The 25,454-nt window shown below is 40.9% G+C and overlaps 1 protein-coding gene across 5 annotated transcripts in view; it reads left to right on the top strand.

The window, feature by feature from the left end:
* daam2 (dishevelled associated activator of morphogenesis 2) overlaps positions 1-25,454 on the top strand; it is a 110,814-nt gene that overhangs the window by 79,705 nt on the left and 5,655 nt on the right. For 2 of the 5 annotated variants that reach the window (XM_026152816.2, XM_080293952.1), the window contains exons 6-24: positions 5,453-5,786; positions 6,410-6,520; positions 7,070-7,173; positions 7,586-7,652; positions 7,747-7,864; positions 7,995-8,133; positions 10,679-10,737; positions 10,857-11,041; positions 11,146-11,451; positions 12,263-12,370; positions 13,734-13,763; positions 16,521-16,627; positions 18,449-18,533; positions 19,066-19,172; positions 19,917-20,005; positions 22,413-22,581; positions 23,518-23,625; positions 23,840-23,900; positions 24,205-24,336. In XM_026152816.2, coding sequence (XP_026008601.2) covers positions 5,453-5,786; positions 6,410-6,520; positions 7,070-7,173; positions 7,586-7,652; positions 7,747-7,864; positions 7,995-8,133; positions 10,679-10,737; positions 10,857-11,041; positions 11,146-11,451; positions 12,263-12,370; positions 13,734-13,763; positions 16,521-16,627; positions 18,449-18,533; positions 19,066-19,172; positions 19,917-20,005; positions 22,413-22,581; positions 23,518-23,625; positions 23,840-23,900; positions 24,205-24,336 — 2,419 coding nt within the window. The remainder of the gene's footprint in view (positions 1-5,452; positions 5,787-6,409; positions 6,521-7,069; positions 7,174-7,585; positions 7,653-7,746; positions 7,865-7,994; positions 8,134-10,678; positions 10,738-10,856; positions 11,042-11,145; positions 11,452-12,262; positions 12,371-13,733; positions 13,764-16,520; positions 16,628-18,448; positions 18,534-19,065; positions 19,173-19,916; positions 20,006-22,412; positions 22,582-23,517; positions 23,626-23,839; positions 23,901-24,204; positions 24,337-25,454) is intronic. The other 3 variants (XM_026152817.2, XM_026152820.2, XM_026152819.2) reach the window with 3 other exon arrangements.

Raw genomic sequence — 25,454 nt, 5'->3', positions numbered from 1 at the left:
AGAGGAAGTATGAGATGATGGTCTAGTAGTTGTGGTTGCTAGAGCATGGTGAGGTTTGTGGCTTTTGCTAGACGTCGTTCTAGATCTCATTAAGCACCAATTTCCGTTGGACAACATGCACTTAAATAAATTCCTAAATGTGAATTTTGGACTTGTTTAATTCCACAAAACCTAATCTATCAAACTAGTGGAAAGATGAGACCCAAAATCTAAAAGAAAAAACGACCCATGCATAAGTTTGTCCATGCCTTAAAATGTCAAAGGCTTAGTGTTTATTAAACTGAAGTTGGTAGGCTGGTGCAAGAAAAATGAAATCACTCAATAACAGAACAGTTGGACTGTATCGATGCCTCCCTGTAAGAGGAGACCACAGGCGAAATATTCTTTCCCCTGTGAGTGATGCTGCACTTAATTTGCCATTTACCAGAAACCTTTTTTTGATGGTTGGAAACTAATTTAATGGCCCAGATGTCTTCATTCAAATATAAATGTGATTATTTCTAAGCAGCCATAAAAAAGGAGGCATTTTGAAAATGATTTCTTCCCCTCGAGTTAGCAGCTTATCACGCGTCCATGCCGGTAGTTATTGTTTTGTTTACCAGCTGTCAAATGGAGCTTGAAGCATCACACTGCGGTTGTGTATTTACTCACGTAAAGCTGAATCTCAACTCAAGTGGGCATGTGAGGGTAGACAGGCAAACACAAACTGCTGCAGCTATGTAGTTAAATGAAATATACACATTCTGGTGTGCATTTCCAGTTAGCGTCCAAATATTTGAATGTTTACTTGTGGTATTTTAACTATGCAGTTGGATATACTTTCATAATCACTGTTGATTTGTTGAGTCATCTGCACATCTGCACTGATGTTTATGTTCATGTTGATGAGCGTGCTTTGCGCTTCTAAGACGTGACCCTCCTCCATCATTGTCATTTCCGTTGCGACATAACTGCACGAGGACAGGAAACTGAGTTATCGTGGAGGTCACTGAGGCCATTCTGGCCCACAATGCATTGCACTCCCAGGCTCATGTCAGCAGAGCACTGTAGTGCTTCCCAAGGCGGCTCTCTGTGGACATTGTTTCTGCAAATCTGTTCCAGCAAGAATATTTACTCGAGTCGACTGCAGCCTTTCACCCTGCTCTTGTGTCAACAGCTCTTTGGATGTTTCGCTGCCATCACATACAAATATTATCCTTCAAAACATTTTGTCGACAGATCTCTCAAAGGTTCCGCTCAACAGAGGGTGAACTTTATATCTGTTTTCACATATTACCAAATACATTAGTGGGGGAGTAGAGTCTCACACCTTCAAAGAGTCTCAGATGGAGTGTTTGCTTCTCTTAGAGCGCTGATTTCTCTCCCTTTGGTACTTAGTAGTTCAACAGGAAATGGAAAGAAACGAGTGATGGCCAGGTGGACCATGCAGGCAGGTTTGAACAGATGGAGAGTGGGGAAAAAGTGGAGTTGAGCACAGGGGTTATACTTCACTTTCACTTTAATCCCAAACGGCAACCTCATGGGTTAAAGCCAAAATGAAAAGACAAGAACTGAACACGTTTCTGCTCTTAGTGCCTATTTTTAATATAGTTATGGTTTGCTGTCCGGTTAAATGTACAAGCAAACCATGCAAGAAGTCTGTACTCTAGTTTTGGTAAGTGAAATTTTAGTATTTTATGTCCATGAAAAAGAAAAAGTAGTTGAGATCATCTTTTTTGCAAGCAGAAACCACATCCTCAATTAGATTTGACAGCATTTTTTGTAAGATAATAGCAGATGGAATCAGCATGGATGTGAGGCTAGGGTCTGGGAAATGCCTCAGTGAGGACTGGTGGCAGCTCATGGGCTGGGCCGAGGGAGGGCAAGTGAGTCACGAAAATGAGAACAAGTCTTCTACAGTGCAGGAAAGCATACATTACTGGAGAACCAGAAGAGGAGTGTATGAGGTATGGTCCCAGTCCTGAAATTGAGATAAATTATCTTTAATACTTATACTTTATAGTTAATTTCCATTAGGTTTCCATTGAATTACCCTCTTTTGACCTACAAATACAAAGCTAATGTCTGTTAAAGAGAAACACAACTAATTTTACTTTTAGAAACCTGTTTGTAAGTATTGTATAAAACCTTTCTTTCCCCTGGGCAATGCTGGGTCTAGTCCATTAAATTACCCCACATGATGCCATTTGAGACATCATCATTAGTTGGGAAATAAAGGCTTCAACTCTGTGGGTGAATTAGAAAAAAAGTGATCTTATCTGATCGCCCTCGAACACTGCTGTGGTGTGGTCACATGATTTGTACTTCATATGAATTGAGTGTAAGGAGACAGTTGCCTTTTCTCACATGTGGCATAAAGCAGGAGATAGTCAGGTACATTTTCGCAACTGGAAATACTCCTGCTTCATGTAGGCTTGCTGTGGTGCCCTGGTAGATTTAGCAGGAGGTGAGACACATGAACTCAGTCATACACTAAAAATCTTTGAACAGATCAGAAACATCACACTGACTTTGTACAAGGAATCTTTGATCTGTATAATTTGTAGAAATGTTTGTGTGTGGAAAAAGTCACACACATATACACATGCAAGCACAACCAGTAAACCATGATATACTATATATGTACAAATCACAGGTGTGCACCTCAGATAGGGTTTGTATTGTAACTTCTATCTACATATGTGACAGTTTTATGCTCAACCCTTCATTTACCACATCGAGTAAAATGCGAGTAATGTTGATTATCGTATAACTTCTCCTAAAAGCCCTGCAGACACCTTGGTCACGGTTTAATCAGCACCTCTGGAGAACCTCCCGGGCTCTCGTTGTCTTTGGAGACCTTTTATAGTCGAACATGACGTGTGAAAATGCGTCTGGATATAGATGAGTGGGTGTCTGAAGGAGATGGTGAGTGTGCGTGTGATTAAGTGAGGGGTAAACGAGAGTTAGAAAGGCACATGATCACTTGAGTTTGTGTGTGTGGAAGTGTTGGCCTTTGATAACTTTGTGTGGTTAGGCTTTGAGGCGAGAGCGAACTGTCGGCCAACTGTCTGCCACACACGGGTCATCCACAGTTCAAAAAGGCAGAATGTCTTGCAGCGAAAAATACGTTTGGTTGGAATGAAATTTAAATTTGAGCATCTGGATTAGCTTCCACACCGTCCTCTGCCTCTGGCTGAGGGGTTTTTATGCTTTTTAGATCAATACAGATACAAATTACAATGTTGTTTTAAAGATAGCAGCACTGAAACTCATTTAATAATGTAAGATAAAGCAAATATCTTAGGGCTTTTTTCAAATTTAAATCCGAGACTTTACCTTTGACCATCGCAGGCCTTGACTTTTTCCTGCTACTCTGTCGCTTTTGTTTAGCCTCATTCTGTTCCAAGTTTTATTTCTTGCTTCTTTCTTTCTTTCATCTGTGTGAAGACCTATTTGTGTGTGTATGTGTGTGTGTTTGGCTCAGCGTCAGTATTGTTCGGCAGCTCTGCCTGTGCTCATATTGTATGCAGTTGTTGAGCTTTCACTGCGGGTTTTGAAGTATGCAGCGGTTGTTCCAAGAGCAAAGGGGGGAGGACAGAAACCCGTGCGCGCCAGTCGGCTGAGCGTGAATGTCAGTGGAGAGGAGAAGACAAGAGGGGACTACAAAGTCAGAGGATATGGGATCCATTGATTCAAGTGCTCACTGGAGAGAAAATAAAGTGAGGAGGAGGAGAGAATTGTTGAATGTCAGCTTACTAGGTTTAGTAACGGTCCAGAGGATTAGTCACTGTTGAATGTTTTAAAGAGACATGCATGTATATTTTTACATGTATCTGCTTAAGCGCCCGCACGGGCATCGGGTTATGCTGCAAAGGTTATGTCGGTGCATACTGGGAAGCGAAGTGAAGCTGGCAGTGAGCGAAGTCTTGAATCTCGTCCACTCTTTTGAACCCAAACTCCAAGAACAACATCTGTCACCCTCAGCTTTCCATACATTAATCACAGCGATGTTCAGCTTAATTTCTCTTCCACTATGAAAGCTCTTTCTCTGAGGTGGGCTCTCGGTTCGTGGACAGGCGCGTGGCCGGCCAAAGGCTTGTCACTGATATAATGTGGAACTTAAAACAGTTGGCTTTGTTCTGACTTCACTGCTTCCACTGTCTGTGCTACATCTGACTCAATTCATATCTCATACGTTGGATTTCTTTTTCGTCACCGTGGTGCTGAGTGGAGACTGCAGCGTCTTCGCTCAAACAGGAAAGTCTGCTGAAAGGTTGCACGAGTGTTCTGAATGCATTGCCAAGAGAGGCTGACTGTATGCATGCGTGCATACTGTATGAGCCTGCTGAAGATCAGAGGATGATATCTCTTTAAGAGATTTACTGGACGTGCCAGGTTGAGTTTCTGTGTGAGTGCATCTGCTGGAAATCTGGGATTAATCATGTGTGAGCAGAGGAAGAGCTCTGGCCTCGTCATAAAGGATAATAAATAGATTTTTCTGCATTATATTTTTTCACATTTCTTTTGTGCCAAGACAGCAGTGGGAGGGGAATGGTCTGCATACTTCTAAAAGCGTCAAAACAATGTATTTGCTACAATGAATGGTAATAAATCTCAGCACCCTCTTGTCAGACTCTCGCTCTTTCCTCTCTGTCCCTTTGTCTTCTTGACTCCATGCTTCTTTCCTCTTCCTCTGCCCTTTTTTTTCTCCTTACAATCCCTTGTTTGTTTGAAGTAATTTATGAGGCCTATCAGGAATCTTAGCGAGTGGGAAGGTCATTTACAGTCCAGCCCCCACTGTGCTCGCTGGATGTGACATCCCTCACTGTTTACATGTCCTGCCTGCCACTCAACCAGTCTGCTTCTCATCCACAGAGGTCAATAGCTCACTGCTCTCTAATTAGTTCAGCCACTTGATGGTCAGCAGGAGAGAAGTGTCAAAATTGAGGATTTTTTTTCCTTCAAATGAGATAAATGTTAAAGTGAAGTCCATAAAGATATGTCCATAGTGAATCCCCAACCTTTTTCATCCATCTGTGAGCACAGAGGCACAAACACTTTCACTTTCATTATATTTGTCCAGTGCCAGTTCACCACTACTGGCCTCTAACAGAGTTTTATATTCTATGGCTACACTAGAGGGAGAAGAAAAACAAAAGATATGATCCCCTGTGAGCAAGACTTGAGTTTGCTTTAAAAAAGAAGAGAGAAAAGTGGAGCGCAGGAAAACTGTGATTAACAAACAGAAGGCAAAAACACAAACTGCAGGAAAGAAGGCATGGGAAGGGGTCTGGAGGAGAAAGGCCCAGTGTATCACCGGGAACTATGGAAGCAGAATTTCACTGTGTTGTTAAAATATGGGTTAGGTTACAGTTTTAGTATGAACCTTTGTCTTTATATTGTGCGTTGGTTGTAAACTAGCACACTGGCTCAGTCTTTACCCTGCGCTTTTCCTCCTGTCCTCCATTAGGTTTGTTACGCGTTTCATCGAGCTGGACGGCCTCACCTGCCTCCTCAACTTCCTGCGCAGCATGGACTACGAGACGTCGGAGAGCCGCGTCCACACCTCCGTCATCGGGTGCATCAAGGCGCTGATGAACAACTCGCAGGGCCGTGCGCATGTCCTGGCCCACCCGCAGAGCATCAATACCATCTCACAGAGCCTCCGGACAGAGAACTTCAAGACCAAAGTGGCAGTACTGGAGATTCTTGGGGCGGTGTGCCTGGTGCCAGATGGACACAAGAAGGTGCTTCAAGCCATGGCACATTACCAGAAATATGCTGCTGAGAGGACTCGCTTCCAGGTAAGAGAAGCTTCTTTTGTTAGTATCTGAGGTTAACGCAGGGCCATGTCACGTGGCACATTCAGGCTTGAGGAGCCTTTGCTGACAGTGTGAGGCAGACATAGATTATGGGTAAAGGCAGACAAATATTTCTGGGTAATGCTAAAATAAATCAAGCTGCGGTCATTTTGATAAGTTGGAGAATTGTGCCTCAGACGGCTGGCCTTGGGTTACGTCAACACACGTGCGTTATTAAAGGCAGGTGAGGACATCTTAAGTTATGGAGGTCACAGTATGTGTAGTGCTTTAGTGACTAGCAGGACTGAATCAACAAACCACATCTCATACATCCCCTGGGGTGTGCGGTAAATCATGCCACCTTGGCTAAGCTAACACCACAGGAGCTGAGTGATTCAAACTTACGAGGGCTTTTAATGTTTCTTTGAATTATGATTAAGATACTAAAGAGTGCCAAAGGTCAGTTTAAGAGGCAAAGAAGGGGGCAAGAACTGAGAACAGCAGCCCTGTGCTGCTTGCCTGTTAAATTAAATATAGATTGAAATTACTATCCAATTAATTTCTTTTTTTTTTCTCCGATCAAACGCACTTGCTGACTAACTTTGCCGTCTCCTCTGATCTTCCAGACGCTGCTGAATGAGCTGGACAAAAGTACAGGACGCTACAGAGACGAGGTCAACTTAAAGACCGCCATCATGTCTTTCATTAACGCCGTGCTCAACGCTGGGGCTGGAGAGGTCTGCATTCACAGCCTCATGCCTGTTAAACACACTCTAAATAACTGTATACAAAACTTAAGGAGTGTAACTCTCATGGAAAGAGATTTCTTAAATACTTGTAAGAATAGTCACTAAAGCATCAGGAGAGGCTGTTTTTTATGGTTCACAAATAGTAAAGTTTGTTTCATTCTGAGCTTAAAGGTAAATTGAGTGAAATATACGATAAAGTGCAGCCATGCTTTGACTATAGATGCAGTGGCATGGCTTTTGTTTGTGGATCATCATGAACAACATAGATGGTGTTTTCCTCTAAGAACTGTTGACTTTTTAGTTAAAGATTTTGTACCGAGTAAACACAAATAAAAGACAGGACCTGTTAGATAGCAGTGGGTTTTGGAATCAAAGTATTCTTTTTGTAATTATGCTAAAATGCTGCTTAAAGATGATATATACCAAGATACATGCAACACTTTTAAGATTCTGAGGTATCTGATGTCCCATTAAATATGACATATGGATTTATTACAGCTTCATGTCCTCTCTTATTGTTTGATCCTTTATGTTCAGGACAACCTGGAGTTTCGCCTCCATCTAAGGTACGAGTTCCTGATGTTGGGCATACAGCCGGTCATCGAAAAGCTCAGAGAGCACGAAAACGCCACTTTGGATAGGTGAGTCACTGATGAAGAAATGGAAACTAAATCTTTGATGTGTTTTTAAAAATAACAAAACATCCCACCCTTTTCATTTAATTTTCCTAAAATGGAGTATCACTGCGGTACTGTTGTCTCAAACAGGGTTTATATGTTTATATGCTTGATTAAGATAATAGACGGGAGATCCAATCAAGACCAAATCAGATATAGTGAATCATGCTACCCTAGTACAGTCTAGGAATAGAAATAAGGAGCTGGAAATGAGGAGAGTAAGCCCTCTTTAACATTTGAAACTCTACAAAGAAATGCATTGTCCCCCAATGTTTACAAGCAGTTATTATTAACAAGTAATAAAATTCTAAAGGTAATTAAATAAATACAGAAGTTTGGGATCAAATGAAGGAACATTTTTTATCTCTCTGTTTAGGCATTTGGATTTCTTTGAGATGGTGCGAAACGAGGACGACTCTGAGCTGGCCAAAAGATTTGATATGGTGAGTTTTCCCTGGTTTGACATTAGTGTGTTCCTTTTAGATTGTAGGTAATTAAACAGCTGTGTGGTACCGATTCCTTCTGTTTACTCAACAGACCCATGTAGATACTAAAAGTGCTGGTGCCATGTTTGAGCTGATCAAGAAGAAGCTGAGCCACACTGATTCCTACCCACACCTCCTCTCCATCCTGCAACACTGTCTGCAGATGCCCTGTGAGTACTCACATTTACCTGGGGAGAAAAGACATCAAGTATTTCTAGGCTATACTTTGCTTCAGTGTTCATCTTTTTATATTGAGCTTTTTGAGCTTTTTATTCATGAAAACCCCCCCTAAAAAAACAGATAAGCGTAGTGGTGGCACCCTGCAGCACTGGCAGCTCTTAGACCGGATCCTCCAGCAGATCGTCATGCAGGACGACAAGGGAGAGGACCCTGATATCTCCCCTCTGGACAACTTCAATGTAAAGAACATCATTCGCATGTGAGTGAAATCTCTCATTAATCAACAGTGGACACGTGATCGCTAATGAAGCTTTTTACTATAGTAATGTATTTATATGACAGGATCTTGATTGATACCCTGCCAGGGCTGCTTGTACCTCATGCCCACTGGGAAAAGGTTGGAAATGATTGTTGCAAGTGATGATTCAAGTCAATCAACCACTCAATGCCTTTTTCAAAAGCTTCTCCTCATCCCCCAGTACTGTAAACACTCCAACTTTCTGAGAAAATCTTGTAGTTAATGCATTTAATCAGCATCACTAGCAACAGAGATCAAAGCCCTGATATCATGTGTTTCTTCTATATCAAAGATTGGGAGAGATAAACACTGGAATATGGTGTTTTAGTACAGAGGAGCATATACATATACAATAAACCACAGGGTTTTGCAGGCTATTGCAGAGGAGCACGTGGTAAAAGGGAGCAGGGAATGTAATTTTACAGGAAGCTGAGGTGATGTGAAGGTGGCAGCAGGGGGTCTTGGACTGAATCGGAGGAAACCTTGCTCTGTGCGTGAACTGGCATGGAAGTGGAAGCCAGAGATCAAAAGGAAATTGTTCTAATCGCATTAGGAGGGCTGTTGGGCCAAGTCAGCCATGTTCAGGTGCAGCGAGGCAGACAAGGGGGAAGCGTTATGGCTTGGAAGGAGAAGGTTTGCACAGCCAAATGATCATTGCTAAGTCAGGGTCTCGGTACATGACAAGTGCACACAGACTGAATTTAGAGCTCTGTCTTTGCTGTAACTTGGTGCTGTCATTCTTCTCTTCAGTTCTCCTCATTTTTGTTATTTTTAAAAGCAAGCTTACCATAACAGATGAATGTGTTTAGTCTTTGTGGTGAAAGCACCATAAAACATGTAGCTTGGTGAAGTATTCACCCACTGTTGTTAGTGCAATCAGCACGCTTGAGCAGAATTCTTTCCAGTAGCGATCAGAATGCAAACTTGGATGCTGCATCTGAGCCTGGATGCCCATTGCTATCAACTGAAGATGCATCAGAATGGTTGAAACCTTCCCCTCACTTTACATTTGCTGCCAGCCTCTTCTTGTTTCCATAAACTCACTTCAAATAAATGTTGCCTGGAAAAAGCGTGCATAAGCTGAGATTTCCTTACCGGATCGGCTACACGCAGGAGGTCCTGACGGTTAACGGGTAAAAACATATGACTAGTGCCGTGTTAGCTCAGATGGTGGAGCGCATGTTAAAACAACTGTTAAAACAGCCGGGAGACAAAGTCATTCATCATCTGTGGTCACTATGACGACGGCTCTGAATACTCACACGTGTGCCCGACCCCAGAATTGACGCTCTTGTACAAATCACATTTTTCCACAGTCATGCAAAAATGTTTATTTGACCAGTCAAGAAAAACTGATTGTGTCTTTTTGTTTTAATCAGTTGGATCCTTTTAAACACGACCACTTTAAAGGCCCCGAAACTGACTAATGCCCAGTTTGCTTTCCTGGTGTGAATTGATGCCTTTAAGTGTGAACCATCATCACAGTGGTATTATTGTCCTCTGTGTCATTCTATGGAGGACCAAAAGTGCCAAAATTATCCAAAACTTCCAAAACTATGAAAACCAAATAAATAAATATATGAATAAATTACAATTTATATTTACAATCTAAATCTTTACCTGTTGTTTTTTGGTTTAAATTGTTGAATAGATTATAAAAAATAATGAAAAATAAATGAAAGCAATATTTTAATTATTGTAACTATTGTATTTTAATATAATCATAGTTACATCTATTTTCTTAATGTATTATTTAACAAGTTAAGTTTAAAAAAACAAAAAACAAAATTTAAGTGGGTAAACTGATAAATTCACGCAAATAAATCAAAACACAGCAATTAATGGAAAAATAAATTTCTTCTTTTAAAAAATAATTATGTTTTTAATTATATTATTTATTATTACAATCCTATTTTTGGTGCATTGATTGTCTAATATTTTATGTATTTAGGCTCCTTGTTAAGAACAGCTTTTCTGTGAGTAGTGATGATGCAACATGTTTTTCTCTCAACTCTAGCCAAAGCTACCAGTGGAGCTCAAGGTTTCACTTTCCACTATTCTCCTACAATTAAAAAAAAATCCCACTAAATACAATATATTTATTAACTTACACTTATATCTCATATTTGTGTTTTTTGTTTACATGTACAATAATCGGCAATGCGCATTCCTTACCTCCTTAACCTTAATTTTAAAACTAAACATAACCTCAATCTGAGCCAAGAACCAGGAGTTAGAACTCATAACAGTAACTGACAGGTTTTATTTGAGCACTAATGCTGTATAACGATGCTTAAAAGAGGAAACCGCAACAAACCGGTCAATGCAGGAAATAAATCTCAATCCCTCTCGCAAAGATGAAGTAAAGCAGAAGTAACCCTGACCAATGGGTTTCTCAAATGCCTGTATTGACATGTTTGGACTGAAGTTTCCTCTTATATGCAAGAATTCTTTGCAGACCAGTGTCCACTTTCTCTGTGCTTATTCTTGTCTGTCTGCCTCACAGGTTGGTCAATGAAAATGAGGTGAAACAATGGCGAGAACAAGCAGAGAAATTCAGAAAAGGTAAAGCTAAAGTTCACCAGAATCCATCATGGTTTTATCTTTCTTCTTGCCTGTATTCACTGTTATCCAAATCTGCTAACACCGTGCCAACCCATTGCTCCACCACTGTTTGATTTTAGAGCATGCAGAGCTGCTAGCTAAACTGGAGCGGAAAGAGCGGGAGTGTGAGACCAAAACGCAGGAAAAAGAGGACATGATGAAGACTTTGAACAAGATGAAGGATAAACTACAGCGTGAAGGTGTGGAGCTGCGCTCGGCCCGGGAACAAGTGCTAGACCTGTCGTCGCGCATCAGTGACATTGCTGTGAGCTGCTAATGTTTAATGTTTAATTTATTCATCAATTTAAAGTAATTTGTAATCCCTTTTTTACGGTTTATTTAGTAACTGATCTTTCATTTGACCTCCAGCAGGGCGGAAATGTATCCTTCCCACCTCCCCCTCCTCCTCCTGGCGGCCCTATGCCTCCGCCTCCACTACCTATGACATGCGGCTTTCCTCCACCCCCACCTCCTCTACCATTCAGTTGCCCGCCTCCCCCACCTCCACCTCCTCCACCTGGGGCACCACCTCCTCCACCAGGAGCCCCACCTATTTTTGGAGCTCCGCCTCCTCCCATTCCCTCATCGTTTAACTCGATGAGCAGCATGCACTCCAAGTCCATCCCTCAGCCTTCACATCCTTTGAAGTCCTTCAACTGGGCCAAACTAGGAGAGGTGAGTGAACATGGAAAACTGCATTGTTAAACTAAAGGGTGGGGGTCATTCAAGCCATGGTTTTCCCAAAATTACATAAAAGGGTTGAACTATCGTTTGTGTATAAAAGGTGAACATGCCCGGCCATTAATTTTCTGACATATATATGTTTGTATATTGTTGTCAAAATAAGAAAATTTTCCTCTTTAGTACTTCTAGTATTACTTCTACTACTCTGAAATAGCAAAAATAAATATGAAGTGGATATGAATTATAATAAAACTCAAATCAGCACTTAAAGTGGACGTATTCTGCTTTCGCTGTCTACATTATCATTTTTGGACTCTTCTGGGCATAGACTGTATATAAAAGATGGAAAGATGGAGTCTCATTTTGAAGGCTCAACTTTGGCGTTCTGGTAACTTGCATATCTGCTTTGTGGAAATGTATTTTTTGGAACTTCTACATTTGCTTTTTCAGCCTCAGAGGTTTTCTTTTCTCCTTTTTTATGTAACACTGCATCTTCATTTCAGTTCACCTTCAGTTCATCATATTCTAGGTCCCATCTACCACTTCACTCAGCTTCTGTGCTCACAGTCTAAGCTGTCTGCCTCAGCAACCATGTAAGGATGTCCCCACTCTGTGACATCCCACAGAGGAGAGGATGAAAAAACATCCTGAAGTGGAGTGTTTAGAGCAGTCTGAAGCCTGAAAATTTTGTTTGTACATATGCTGACCTCATATTTTGAACTGTAACAGTTTTAAAATGAGCAGTTGTGAATGAATCAGTGTATATGCATGAACCTCTTATGTCACTCCACCCTGTTTTTAGAACATGGTCAATGGCACCATCTGGAGCGACATTGATGATCTGAGAGCTTTCAAGATCCTCGACCTGAAAGACATAGAGAAGATGTTTTCAGCATATCAGAGACAACAGGTTTGGATTTGTTTGGAAGTGGCTTGTAGTTTTATGACTTGGAAGTGAGTGTGAGAGTGTGTGCGTATAAGCAATTGTTTTGTGTGTGTGGAGTACCATATTGGCCTAGATTCTTGAACTGTGTGTATTACTGAAAGTGTGTGTGACAGGCTAAAGGGTGGGTTGTGTAAAAAGGAACTCTTGAGAGCGCCAAGGTCCAGCTCCGGGCTAACATGAGCAGCTGTTCACTGCTGAATGCCTTATTGTAGAGATGCCACAGAGCTGCTGCTTTGCACTAGTGTCTGCAGAGCATTTGTGTGAGACCTTGACTGGTTCTTCATGGGCTCATGAATCAGGGCGACATGTAGGAAACCGCTGAAGTCACGAGGAGTCACGATACAGGAAACTTTTTACCAAAGCTAAAATAAAGAGGGCATTCACTAAATCATGGCACTAACTAATAGAATAATTGTCTTGGTGGCAACACCATACAGTGCGGCGCAATTACACCCCTCTGTGCCACAAACTAATTGCACACCACTTGTCATGTGGTAATACTGGGTGGAATTACACCAACTGATATATTACACAGATTTAAATATGTTTAAGTGGAATGTTAATTTGCTCTAATTAGTTGGCTCAATGCAAAGTCTCTTTTGAAGCATTAAAATTGTTGAATTCCTTTGTAATGTATTTTACAGTGTCGCTTAAAAGCCTTCTGACAGCCTTAAGCCCATCCTCTCTTTGCAGGCTTTTATTAAAGAGGAATGGGTCACTTGAGGTTGTTTCTGACAGTGATTTACTGTGGGTATTTATTTATACAGAGCAGGTTTTTATTGGCACAGGCCAACGGTTGAATTCAGATCTCTATGGACGTAGCCACATAAAACCCAACATCTTCCTGGCTTTGACAACTCGATTCCATTTGGCTAGATTTGATTCAGCTGGACAGTATTGCAGTGTTTATTCATGGCATAATTACTTATTTTAAGCTTGTCACTGGTCCTTCTACTTTAAAAATGGGCTTTTGTTTACATTTGCCCTCGGTAGGATTAGTTACCGCAGTCATTTTTCATGGTTGTGTTTTTCCACGTCAAGGCAGATGTAGATGCAATCAAAAGAATTCATTATAACAATCATGACCTCTTTGAGAAGACAGAAACCAAATTTATGCAGTACAGAGAGGTTTAGATTCATGAGCCCCTGATGACTCGGACGGTAGATGATTTTTCTCACAGAGGGCTTCCCGGCTTCAGCTTGTAGTGTGCGTAGTTATATTTCTTTGCTCTAGCCACCACCTTTTTTCTGCTTGATGTGCTAATCTTTGCATGTGTTTTCAATTTTTTTTTTTGTGTCTTTCTGCACTCTTCGACTGCCTGGGCAGGACCTGCTCACTAACCAATCCTTCAAACAGGTGAGTTTAAATCCTCTAGCTTCTCAACCATCTTTATTTCTCTGTTATTTTCTCTTCTGCAACAAAGAAGCAGCCAGCCAGCTAGAATAGTGTAATGAATGGGTTTGAATGTATGAACTTTGATCGGCATACTTTAGCATCAAGATTTTGAATATTAATGATAAGTCATACAGTGTAAAAGTTATGACATAAAATTATCCTGTGCAGTTTCCTAATGCCAAAGCATTCTCATAGCTTAACGACAGAACACATGCACTGCAGCCCTGAACGTTTCTCAACATTATTATACCTAAATATGTTAGAACAAAAACATCAGTCAAATCAAATATCTCTCTAGCATTGTGTGGAGTTGATATGCAAAAACCACAGACTGTATATCAAAGATGGATGTGGCCATAGTGATATCACCTTTTGGCTTTGGGGACATTGTAAAGCTGTAAGATTAGCATTACCATTACCACCATGCTGGCTTTTTGGAGCCAGAAGTTACTATATTTAGATGACAGTGGACTAATATGTTAGCAGCAAATGCGAGCTAGCTTGTTTGCAATAGACAGACCCACATATCTGCTAATTTTGCTAACAGACTAAGGAAACATTAAAACCAACCAGAACTGCTGTATGGTCCATACAATTGCACATCCAACAATCATATTAATTCCTAGATATTTATATTAGTAATTATCCAGAAGGCACCAATTTCACAAACATAGTGTAGCAAGACAGCTACAAGCATCCATTACCTATGTGGGCATATACCTCTCTAACAAAGCCGCCAATATCCAGGTGGAGAAGTTATTAAAAAAAGAAAAGAAATTAGGCACTGTAAAATTTTTATGAACCATTTTTTTTACCAAGCTGTACACATGTTTATGTTTGCTGTAAACTTAAATGGTTTAACATGCAAGTTTTTGCGGTTTGACACACTGTGGGAGCTAGCGATCACTAGTGGCCACTAGAGGCCACTAGAGGAACTGCAATTTTTTGTGTTGGCTTTGTTTTCAGCTTAATTCTAGGCTCTAGTACTACAAAGGCAGTAAAGAGAGGCAGAGGGCGTGGTGTTGGTCCAAATCAGATAAATGACTTTTAACCAGGAAACACAAGTTTGTGTGCCATTCGAGATCTTATCTTAATTACTTTTTTTCCATTCTCTGTTTGGTCAGTTTAGGCACCAAAGTGGTCACCTAGTATAAAAACCTATTGATTTTGTGTTTTGTTTTTGCTGAAACAGGCTTACGGTTTCTTTAAGATAATTGTTTTGGTTTTATGGCCCATGGTTTTGCAGTTTCCGTTCAATCTCACTGCCCTTGTTAGCACCATTTCCAGCCAAAGCTTTCTTCACCAAAAGAGTCTCGGTGAGTGGAGTAAAACCAAATTTAGCAACAACATTAACCAGTGAGCACGGTGGAGAATTTGGGGGGGGGGGAAAAAAAATCCTCAGAAAAATTAACTAAAAGTGGTCTTTTTTTTATTTTTTTTATTTTTTTATTTTGAAGCCAGTTGGTCTCAGGTTTCTCCTGGCATCTCTCTAGAAGTGCAGAAAACTTCCAGCAAACTATCTTATGTCATACACGCTTCATAAATCAGATTATTTTCCACTGCTTTAAACTAAGGTTAATAATTCTCCAGTGTTAAAGATATGATTTTCATCACTGGATAATATAATGGTGCCAATACAAATGAGTAGAGGGTCCACATTAATCCCAATCATCACTGCCTTATTACTCCTTATCTTGCCTTTTTGTTATTGTGTTGATTACCATAATTACAATAATCATCTTTAATTTCTTTAATTATTCATTATAATCTCAGCTGGAAAAAGCCTGAATATGCAATTGTAAACGCCACATTTCCATCACTGTTACTTCATAGCTGTTAGAAAAGATAAAGTCTCCAGTTACACTTGGTTAAGTTGGCACAATAGCTTTCACCGCTTGTGCAGAGAGGGCTTTGGCAGTTTTCAGTGAATGGGAGTTGTCCCCCCCCTAACCCGGTGCCAACCTCAGTTGGCTGCCAGGCACCTTGGGTCAGCACGGGCATGGAAAAACGACACTTTCTTTACAAGCCACATCTGTTTTACAAATGTCATACTCAACGACCTCAGGAAGAACATTTTCTGGCAGGGAGGAAAGCAGATCGGACCATAAATAGAATGCGTTTAACATGCAGTCCTCTCAGACATGTGTTCTTTCCCCTGGTGCATTTTAATACTACATTTGTGCAGAGCTTACAGAAATATCTGACTGGCTTACATCAAGCTATCAGCCATGTTTCCTGTTGCTCTGCAAAGTTTATAGGTTTGCCTGCATTGGATTTGCAATGGTGACTCACCAAAAAAATGTCCTCGCCCAAGACCTGCTGTAGAGTTTATTTCTTTTTTTGTTCCACAGCTTGTGTCACATGTTTTCATGCCCCTTCCCATCCTGAGTCAAGGAGTTTATAATGTTTAATGAGATGTGCGTTATGGCCTCAGAAAACTGCAAAAACAGGTCGGGGGAATGACTAAAGTGTTTGGCCAGAGTGCAGCCTTTTAGTCTGAGTTTGATAAATGATTAAACAACTGCAACAAACTGTCTTTGGTAGTTTAAAGCAGAGTTTCGTGAATCTGTTCTAAATTATCACATTGTTAAACGCTCAGAAGGGGTCGTCTCTCAACCAGCTAAAGATGTCATGCAGATGCGAGGAAAAGACGTTACAGTGTGCACGCTTTGCATTTTATGCGAGCAAAACGTAATCTGTTTTTCTGTCTTTCTGCAGAAAGAGACTGGCTCGATGGATGACATATACGTCAGCACGCGGAAGGTCAAAGAGCTGTCAGTCATTGATGGCAGACGTGCACAGAATTGTGTCATCCTGCTTTCAAAGTAAGGGGCTTCGGCTTGAATGATTAATCATAGTGTATCGCATCATCAGTAAGCAGCTGATTAGCATCTGCTGTGAGATCTCGATGCGCTGCAACTTGCAAGGCTGCCTTTTGAGTTACTCTTATACAGATTACACTAACGTATGACATACATGTCAGTCTTCTGTAAATGCTGTAACAAATTGTAACTGTTATGCTAAAAAAGTCCGGCTTTATTTTTTTTATTTTTCTCTTGAATTAGACTTATAGATCCGGTTATTTCAAAGCTAAAGGTTTGTTTGTCCTCTCACATATACATGTATCGCTGACACCGGACTCTTCTCAGCATGCAAATCTCATATGAAGAATGTTGGCTTCATATTTGATTATTTTCTTCAATGAGACTGCTTTTATTTCTTTCTTTATTTTAACGAGCTTGAGAAGGTCTTTCATGCTTTTATTACATCCAGTCTCCACTACAGTCTGGAGAGATTATTGGTTTTATTTTGAAGTGTGCAGGCTTATTTCCTGATAGTTGAGAAGTAAATGTAGGAATATTTTTGCCTATGGTGACAGTGTTATATTGGATACCTCCTCATTAAATTAAGCAATAATTTTATAAAAAAATATTTAAAATATTATAAACAAGTGAAACATATAGCCTCAGGTTATTTCTCAGACCTGGAACACTCTTAAGCCTGGTTCGCTTAGGTCATTAAACCAGTAGCTTTTTAGTCCTGATTTCTAGATTCATGCCTAGTGTAACTCTAACCGGACCTTTTCACTTAGGCCTTTTTAATCTTTTCTTTTTACTCATATTCAGATCTTCTCTGGAAACCTATCTTTTCCAGCTAATTCCTTCATCTTAGGTCCAACATGACTGTTTCCAAGACTTTCCCAGCTTTTTTTTTCCTGGACTACTTGCAGCATGTTTGTTGTTTTTATTTTATTTTATTTTATGTTTTTGCTTTGTTGTATTTGCAGTGGTTCGAGCTCACTCAGCCACAGTAATTATCTGCTAATTAGTTTTATAGTGCTGAAGAAATGGCCTCAGTGCAGACCACTGATAAATAAGTAACATTAGGTCAGGGGTTAGAGCACTAACTCTGTGTGGGAGCTGCTTGGAATGATGGCCTCATGCATCTAGAGCCAGAAATGTGTTTTTAATGGACACCTAGGCCATCTGTGAGTGTAACTCAATCCATACATCTTTATCTGAAAGCATTATATAGCTAAAGCAACATCTTGGAAAGTAATGTTCTGATTTCTACTGTGAAAATCCAGTCTATTATTACACATTCAGCTACAAGCAGACTCTACATTGAGTCGCTTACATTATATTAACTCGCATTTATTCAACCCTAGTCCCCCACCCAAGGGCTTTTGAATCCCTCTGCATCTGTACCCGAATCAATTGTCATCATTTAAGATCCACTTGGCAATATGGCTCCTATTTGTCTGTCTCCTAATAGCGCTGGTCCGAAGCCCTTTTGAGAATTTAAGCTCTACCCCCCTCTACAGATCAATACATATGCTTTCTGAGCTCTTTGTGTGTCTGACAAAACATCAGCGTGGTCCCTGAACTCCTTTTCGAGTCAATAGCAAATGACCCTGGGCTAAAGACTAGACCCAAATGGGGTCAGCAGTTGGTCAATAAGGGGTTTGCTGCACAGACTAACAATGCTGTTATTGATTGCAACCCGGCTCAGTGATCAGATGCACTGAAAACAGCTGGCAGTGTTCCCGGGGTTTGTCACTGGTCCAGGCTGGTATTATGAGCAATGAGCTAGTCCACTAGTAGTTCTTTTACTGTAATAAAGTTGTTGTTTTTTTTACCCTTTAGATTAAAAATGAGCAATGAAGAAATCAAGAGGGCAATCCTGGAGATGGATGAGAGAGAAGAGCTTGCTAAAGATATGCTGGAGCAGGTATGGTCCAGTGAAAATAAGCTTTTCAGGTTTTTTGCGACTGGTTGGGTCAAAACAATGTCCCTATACTTGCTTTATTATGGGAAGAAAATGTAATTATTGATGATAATCAAGCTTCAAAGTCTGAGGCAATGTAAAAAAAAAAAAAAAAAAGTGAATAAAAGCAGAATGCAATAGTTAGTAAATCTTAATAATATATTTAGTTGGGATTGGTGCATTATTGTAAAGTAAAATAACAAGGTGAAACATTTCGCAAAGAGTAGAAGTAAAAAAATGAGACGTTGTTCACTGCATGGAGTTTAACAATAATGTGTCTAAATGTAAAATAAAGAAGAATTTGCAGATTATCTGCAGTTGCTAATTTCATGATTAGATTAAGAGCAGCCTGTGAAATCTTTGTACAGAAGGCACAAAGCTACAATCTGTTGTTAAATATTGTTGCTCCACGGCATTAAAACAGACCCGATTCTGTCGTTTAAAATGCTGCCAACAGTCTTCTGCGTGAACTTTTGGATTCTTGTTGTCTTTCTAGCTTTTGAAGTTTGTCCCAGAGAAAAGTGATATCGACCTGTTGGAGGAGCACAAACATGAGCTGGAGAGAATGGCCCGAGCTGATCGCTTCCTCTTTGAGATGAGCAGGTAAACATAGTGTGATACTCAGCTTCAGGTAACAACATCCATGCTAGGTTAGGCGCATAATTCATATGTTTCACTGCAGTTTTAATTTACTAATTTTAAAGGAACTTAATTTCTAAGAAGCTGCAACAGATTTAATGCAAAAAGAAAAGATCATCCAGTCAGGGAATGGGTGCTAAATTGATAGCTTTCAATGCACGGAGACAAGGGTGGAATCCCAAACAAGCCTCAAGCTTGGGTGTGATTCTTTTTTTTTAGCTGAAGAAACTAGTCTTGTTTTGACAACTGTAGTAACACCAATGCCTAAATCAATGCCTTTTTCCTGGATGCTGTTCTAGTTCTCAGAACTCGTTTTTTCCTGACAGACAAATCTATTTGTTTCCTTTTAATGAAATATCACCTTTCTGCTTTGTTTCCTCTGCTACTACCCTTTTGACCACATATCCGCTGGTCTGAGGAACACATCTGGGAATTAGTTAGTTCCTTTTTTTTGCAATTTAATATCCTGAGTCCCTCTTTGAAATCCCCCCCACCCCCTCCTTTGGTGAACTTTTGAGCAAGTTTAACAAATCCATTTGTCAACTCTCCATTTTGATAGGCGCTTATTGGATGATAATGCAGTGAAAACTGAGAGAGGGAGTTTTGCACAGTTGAGTCTCTTCTAGCTTTGAACTTGGACTCCCCTGGAGACAGATGTAACTCACCTCCCCCCATTTCCCCCCTCTGTCACTCTTTTCTCCTCAACAGAATTGACCATTACCAGCAGAGACTGCAGGCTCTGTTCTTTAAGAAGAAGTTTGCAGAGCGTCTTGCTGAAACAAAGCCCAAGGTTGAAGGTAAGAACAAACATAACCTTACAGGCCACTGTAAGGTTATGTAAACATGAACTTTGTTTCTTGGATCCCCATTTTTGTATAAAACACATCAGTGACAGTTTCACTCGTGCAAACGGGAATTCACCTCCATTTGTGTTGCCCTGCTCAAACTTGTGCCAATGCCCGGTCATTGCATTGGCTTTCTATGTGCATGAAAATTTTGCTTCATGTTTTCATCAAGGCTTTTCTTGCTACTTCTCTCTGCACCATAGCTGCACATGTGCGCTGATGTGAGGAAACCAAATCCAGCAGGGATTTAAATTTTGTGGCAGCTAAAGGAAAAGAGAAATATGGTTAAAAAAATGTTTAATTATATGAACAGTGAAAAGCAAACAGTGAAAAATTAACTAGATTATTTGGCTTTTAAAACAGAACTGTAATGCCAGTGCCCCTCAGTGCTGCTGCTGAGTAATGAGAGGAAAAACAAAAACACACACAGTTGCCATAAAATGGAGTTGTGTATTTGTGACCTATTTTTACAGATTATGTTGAGCAAGAATGGAGCTTGCAGCTGATTGCTTCAGATGGGGTGGAGACAGTCATAAAATATTGCATAATGGCAGCTTTTCCTTAGAAAGCCAGAAATATTAGTTGACCTTAGATTCGATTCATGCATCAGAACTGTCGTCAAACAGTCTTTTGACGCAGTTTGACAGAAAAATGGAAAAGAAGATTACATTTTCGAGCACTTATTTTCTTTTTAGGGCACACAGTTACACACCCAGAAACAAAACAACGTTTCCCACACTAGAAATGTCATCAGCCGCGAACACCAAGACCAAAGCTTTTTCACAATCCTACCTTTGAGTTAAATTTGTGTGTGCGTGTGCATGATGCGAGAGGACGGTCAACTATGTATGGGTTTTTTTCCCCCATCAAGCCAGCTTTCAGGTTACCAGGGAGGCTGTTTTGGAAAGCTGGCCTATGTTAAGAGGGGAGAGCGTCTCTTGTAAATGCTGCAGCTAACTTCAAAGAGTGAGGGAAAAGGCTTCCAGTGAGGTTCATAGCCATGTGTGCATGCACGTGCATGCACAGGGTGTGTTGTGACTGAGTCTCTTTGAGCCAGATCTACTTTAAAGACACTGCTCTGCTAATCCGGAATGTTTTTTCTGGCCTTTGATGAGCATCACATCACTTATGAGAGCAACGTTTTATTTGCTGACTGGTAGTTCAGCTTGTGTGTGCTGTGAGACATTTGTCAGATTGTTTGGGAACAAGTAAAATGTTACAGCTAATCACCAGTGATTGAAGTAGGAGCCAAAAAGCACAAAAAATCCTCATCCTCCTAGTGGTGAAAATCAATTGTCAACTGTCTTTAATGTCTTGCACAGCTTGCAGAGATTGTGTTTTATGTAGCATTAACACACATAATGAATACGGGCAAAATGCTTTTATTAACCACACATACAGCGCGTGTGTAACACTGTTACTGTTACTTAAGTGACATTTTGCATGTCATGTCCACAGTATTTATTCACTTTGGTCACATTCTAAAAATGTCACCGGTGTAGTAAAACATGCTTTTTAGTCATAAACAGCAGCTTCACTTCCGGTCCAGATCTCTCTGGATACAGACTTTATTTGTTTGCTTTTTTTGGATCCCCTCTTCTAAAATGAATTCGGCGCCTCTGCTTCTGATCCCTCGATGGACTGGAAATAAAGTACAGGCATCCTGTGAGTTGGTGGATCCACTCAGACCTCCAGAATCCCAAAATATTTGCAAACCACAGTTTGTGGATGACCGTAATAAAGTGTTCATCCCCTTTTATTATTCATGTTGCTTTGTCATATACTCTGCATGAGTCTATATTTCCCTGGACCACCCAGCAGGTTCAATAGAAGCCTTTCAGAACCCTGACAGCAGAGCCAGAAGACTGATTCCCATGCTGCATCACAGCACAAAGAACTGCAACAATAACAAGATGAAACTTGTTAATGATTTTCACATTCACACTGAGGTTTCCTCTGTGGAGACAGGGAACCACCTGCACTTTGCCAGACCTTGCAGCTCTCTGGAGGAAAGAGGCTGACACTACAGAGTTATGTTTGGAATATTCCCTCCCTCTGCTGTTTTATGGATGGATGGAAGGACTCGATGGGTTTCCCCACCGAGCTGCCCAGTTTTTTTGGGAAATATTGATCACTCATCATGAAGGATGTTAGAAATGAAGGAAAGGATGGTGATTTTTAGGTTGTATGCGTGTCTGTGGGTTTGAGTAGAGTAACAGAATGGAAGGAGATGGTGAAAGCCCAGAGTGTTATGTAATATGAAAAGCTGAGAGTGCACACATATCAGTCACCAGCTAAATGATGTCTCCAGCTGCAACCCTCTCTCTCTCTCTCTTTCTCCCTCTTCATTTTCCTACAGCCATCCTGAACGCGTCCAAGGAGGTGGTCCGGAGCAAACGTTTGACTCAGGTCCTGGAGGTGGTGCTGGCCTTCGGCAACTTCATGAACAAAGGCCAGAGAGGCAACGCCTTCGGGTTTAAGATCTCCAGCCTCAACAAGATCGCTGACACCAAGTCCAGCATAGACAGGTGGGCTGTCTTCAGTTAATCCACTTTGTTACAAGTGTTGACTTGTGCTGCGGGCCTGCTTGTTTATTGGAGTGACTACATTTGGATAAGTGCTTTAGTTTATTTGGATAGGTTAGTTGACAGTTTTAGCAATCTCGGTTAGCAAGTTGCATTTATAGGACTTATGGGTGCATAAAACGGATAGAAATGCTGAATAAAATCCAAGAATATTTCACTTTCTAAAAGCTGACAACAGACTTCTTGGATGGTCTGTCAGTACAGTTACCCGCACAGCAAGCATTAAAAGTTGTAGGTGCATTAAAAATTATCTAAAGAACACCAGCAGCACAAACATGCTCCCGAGATCTAGTTCAATGATCTAACAGGCTGAGCTGAATCCTAGCAGGCAGCTAGCAACCACAGCTGGCTGTGTTTCCATCTACCTGTCAGTCAAAGAGCCCACGGCCCTAATAATTCAAACCTTAAGCCCTAATACAACTGAAACAAGTACATTTGTTTCCTTTTATTAGTTTACTTTACACCTTTGCCTTAGGATTAAGTATCTCAGCTCTGTCTCATGTTCATGTTGCAATTGCTTATCTTTAAATGGTAAAAAAACCCTCTCAGATACTGATGTTGATTGTGCAAAGTTATACTAAATCCTAACTCAAGAGAGCTACTGCTTGCATCAGTTGCATGCACAGAACTGTGCCATGCTCAGCGGGTGCACTCACTGAGCACATCTATCAGTAAATATCATGTACTGCAACTCTTGTGCCAGTGCAATTTCTGTATATGTTGATGTATCTTATAGTTAGTATGGAAATAATAGCAAAGACCTGTGTTTTAAATAAAGTGAGCAAAAATAAAGGAGGCTATTCCTTATCCTTCCATAAATTACTTTGGTTAATTCTGTTTTGCTTGATTCTATTTTTCTTTTTATTTATTATTCGATAGGAACATAACCATGTTGCACTACTTGATCATGATCTTTGAGAAGAACTACCCGGACACGCTTCACATCCAGCAGGACCTCGGCAGCGTACAAGAAGCTGCCAAAGTCAAGTAAGTGTGCAATATTTCACTTGAGGGAAAAGAGCATTTCTCCCTCTGACTGCATGTGGTTACAGTAGGACCGTGTCAGCTGTTACTTGAGTAAAATTGTTTATGATTTTTAATATGTTGAGGAAATTCTTGATAAAAAGCAACAGAGTTGTGACACACATAAATAAACAGCTAACAAATGTTGTCTTCATATTTGTCTTTCCTTCTTCTGCAGTTTGTCAGAGTTGGAAAAAGAAGTGCATAGTATCAGAAGTGGACTGAAGGCACTGGAGGCGGTAAGTTGTTGTGCGTTTGTGTCACGCTCCCTCCCATCGGTTCTTCTCCTGTCTGTAATTATGTTTTCGAGTAGTGCGGAGATGGGCAGCAGGGCGAGGTGTTTAAATGCTGGTAATGTTCCACGCTCTGCGACACAGAAAGCGACATGTCATGTTTTCTGCCACACGCGAACACGAGCGCTACAGCACAAATACGCTCCTCCGAGTTCCAAGAAAGCTCAAGTGAAACTAATTGTAATGAAGCATGCTTCAGCCTCAGAGACCGACCAATCACACGCCTCTCGTCTCGTTTTACCCGCATCAGGAGCTGCACTACCAGCAGAGCAGGACGAGGGAACGAGGGGATAAGTTTGTGGCCGTGATTGGTGACTTCATCACGGTGGCTGGCTTCAGCTTCTCTGAACTGGAGGACCAGCTGAGTGAAGCCAAGGACAAGGTAACCAAATATTTAACCGCTCATATTTGGGTCGTACTGTAAGTGTAAGTTCATATGAGCGTGTGGGTGGCGAGGCAACTTGCCAAGCTTTCATGTCAGAAAGACAGAATAGCAGGAAAGATGAAAATTACAGAAACTGATGGGGGGGAAAAGAAACTTCTGAGCATCCCTCTTTGTCCAGCGGGATGACTTTAGGCAGGTCGGGGAAACCCAGCATTGAAAGATTACCCCGTACTCCCCCCACGTCTTCTCTTTGTGTCTGTCTCTGAATGTTAGTGTTTTAAATCCACACACTTTTCTTTTTTACCACTGGGACAAATGCCCTTTGAACCATGCTGTCTCATGTATTGATGTATAGCAGGAGGTATGTAAGTTGAAGATATCAGTGGGACTTTGAGAATCCCAAAGTGTTGAAAAGATTTATGTGAACGCGTTATTTAATTTCCAGGCCTTGGGAGATCTGCTGCACATTTAGCATGTCGATTCTGGCACACTGAAACCTTATGAATCTTAGTATTAGCACATTTTATCATCAAAATTGTCTTCAAAAAGCCAACAAGTGGCATCACATTGTCCATTTGCATATTTTACATACAGTCTATGCCATGAACCAATTGAAAGGAGGACGTGTGTTTCAGGTTGAGCCTCGTCTTTGCTTAATTATTTGTTGAAGGAGGAGGTCAGTAAAAAAAAAAAAAATGGAGGGAAAATGTTCTAGTTGGAATGTCACTGGAAGAGAAGGGGAGGATTTGGGCACCGCTGTAAAACAAAAAGACCTGTGTTCACCAGCCCAGACTGTGCCTGTGTGGTTGTTAAGTGGGGAGTCTGACACACTGATTCAGTGCTTGTCGAGGCCCTCTGACGCCCTGTTAAGTTTCCAGAGGAATAAAAAGATGGAAGCGTGGGCGTACACTTCATCCTCAACAAGGTAGAAAACGACTAAATGGAGCAGGCAGCCTGCTGAGGCTCACACAGCATCCATGGCAACAAGCATGTCTGCATGCATGTCAGCGATGGAGATACACACAGTGGAAAAATCACTAGAAAGGATTACGGTTGTTCTTGTGAGTTATAGAGAGAGACGTTTCAAGAGGAGGGAATGGAATTATTTCAAAAAA

The sequence above is a fragment of the Astatotilapia calliptera genome, chromosome 19 (assembly GCF_964374335.1).
Source record: "Astatotilapia calliptera chromosome 19, fAstCal68.1, whole genome shotgun sequence".
Classification (NCBI taxonomy): Eukaryota; Metazoa; Chordata; class Actinopteri; order Cichliformes; family Cichlidae; genus Astatotilapia; species Astatotilapia calliptera.
This window is presented reverse-complemented; position numbering and strand designations above follow the sequence as displayed.